This window comes from Sphaeroforma arctica (genome assembly GCF_001186125.1).
Source record: "Sphaeroforma arctica JP610 unplaced genomic scaffold supercont1.6048, whole genome shotgun sequence".
In the NCBI taxonomy this organism is placed as follows: domain Eukaryota; class Ichthyosporea; order Ichthyophonida; genus Sphaeroforma; species Sphaeroforma arctica.
Window position 1 is genome coordinate 1 of NW_014034510.1, and position 1,770 is coordinate 1,770.

At 39.8% G+C, this 1,770-nt stretch overlaps 1 protein-coding gene across 1 annotated transcript; it reads right to left on the reverse strand.

The window, feature by feature from the left end:
- Window positions 1-296: 296 nt before the first annotated feature.
- Window positions 297-449, reverse strand: SARC_15394 (hypothetical protein; the record flags this gene model as incomplete). Its single annotated transcript, XM_014290485.1, has 1 exon — window positions 297-449. A coding segment is annotated over one exon (153 nt), but the record flags the coding sequence as incomplete, so codon positions are not given.
- Window positions 450-1,770: the final 1,321 nt, after the last annotated feature.

The window sequence follows — 1,770 nt, forward strand, 5'->3', positions numbered from 1 at the left end:
TATATATATTTATATACATACACACACACACACACACACACATATATATATATATATGCATAGAGCTGTAACTATGTACAGACATTCACTGATATATAAGAAACACAACATGCTGCATCTAACACAGTGACACGTGAGAGGCCCATGGATCGCATAGCCCATACACTACTATCTCCCGCTATGACTTACTCACCAATACATCCATGTTCACGTGTATCACCTACACAGCTACAAACACCAAACTACGCAAGTATGTATGCGTGTGGCCGTATACCTACCTACAGACCAAGCACATGCTACCTACCTCCATCCAACACACTGACCCGGGTGTGTCCCATTGCTCGCAGCGCCCACCACGTGCGTGGGGATGACATGGTACCCACAGTATCGTACACCACTATCTCATCGGTTGAATTGATGCCCATCTTGGACATAGCCTCGGCAAACGTCTGTATAAATATGTATATGTGTGTATAGATGCATATCAACAGCCAATGCCAACCAAGGCAGGTGAGTGGGTAGTGGATTATATACAGAATGGTTACGCAAGTCCATAGTACAGTTCAGACTGCCGCAGTACATACCTCGGTGACCATAGAGCGCCTAGGCTCGTGAACAGCTATAAGGATAGGGATACACACAGACTGTATCATAGCTCACGTGATGTGTGAGACACACACAAGAACCAACCAGGATAGAGATAGCGGATGATATTAAGCACGAGGCAGTCGGCTAACGGACTGTGCAGAAGCGGTGGTATGAGAGTAAGCAAAGCCTGGGCATATTTGAACAGCCACCGACAACAGGGGTGTTGCATGAGGATGTGAGTGTGTGGTTTATGTTGCGGATGCTACCAAGTACAACACATGAATTGATAAATACTACCACGTACACTGCACGAATTGATATATACGGCAGAGTACACTACAGACATTGATACATATAATATATATTGAGATATTCTACTAAGTACACTACATGAATTGATACATATTACCAAGTACACTACATTCATCGATACTTACTACCAAGTACACTACATTCATTGATACTTACTACCAAGTACACTAAATTCATTGATACTTACTACCAAGTACACTACATTCATTGATACTTACTACCAAATACACTACTTACTACCAAGTACACTACATTCATTGATACTTACTACCAAGTACACTACATTCATTGATACTTACTACCAAGTACACTACATGAATTGTGGATATCATTAAAAGACTATAATAGTGCTGAGAATGTGTCACCGTTCCATTTTAACTTACAGGCAAACCATCAATACACAATTGCAATGCACTATAATTGTGTATATCCGATACACTATATAACGCATACACAACCACCACACAACCACCTTACACCTTACATATTCGCCAACATTGTGTAAGTACATACCACCAACTTACACATGCACAACCAACTTACATTTAGCTGACTGACAAGTAGGTCAGCTAGAGAAGCACGAACCTTTACGTAATACTATCAGTACGCAATATTGGGAAAAGTATTGCTATTTTCAGGATTATATAAACTGAACCTAAAAAAATAGATTAGGATATGTACACGTGTATGTCCTTCTGCGCAAACACGGGCTCACGTAGGGAGGACTAAAGTTATGCCTATATAAAAAGCACACCAATATGAACATGGACAATATGCACAGATATATGCTTAGATACAAAGATACAATACATATAACTATGTGTTCATGTCAATGAACATACAGTTATATTAACAGCAATATAATAAAAA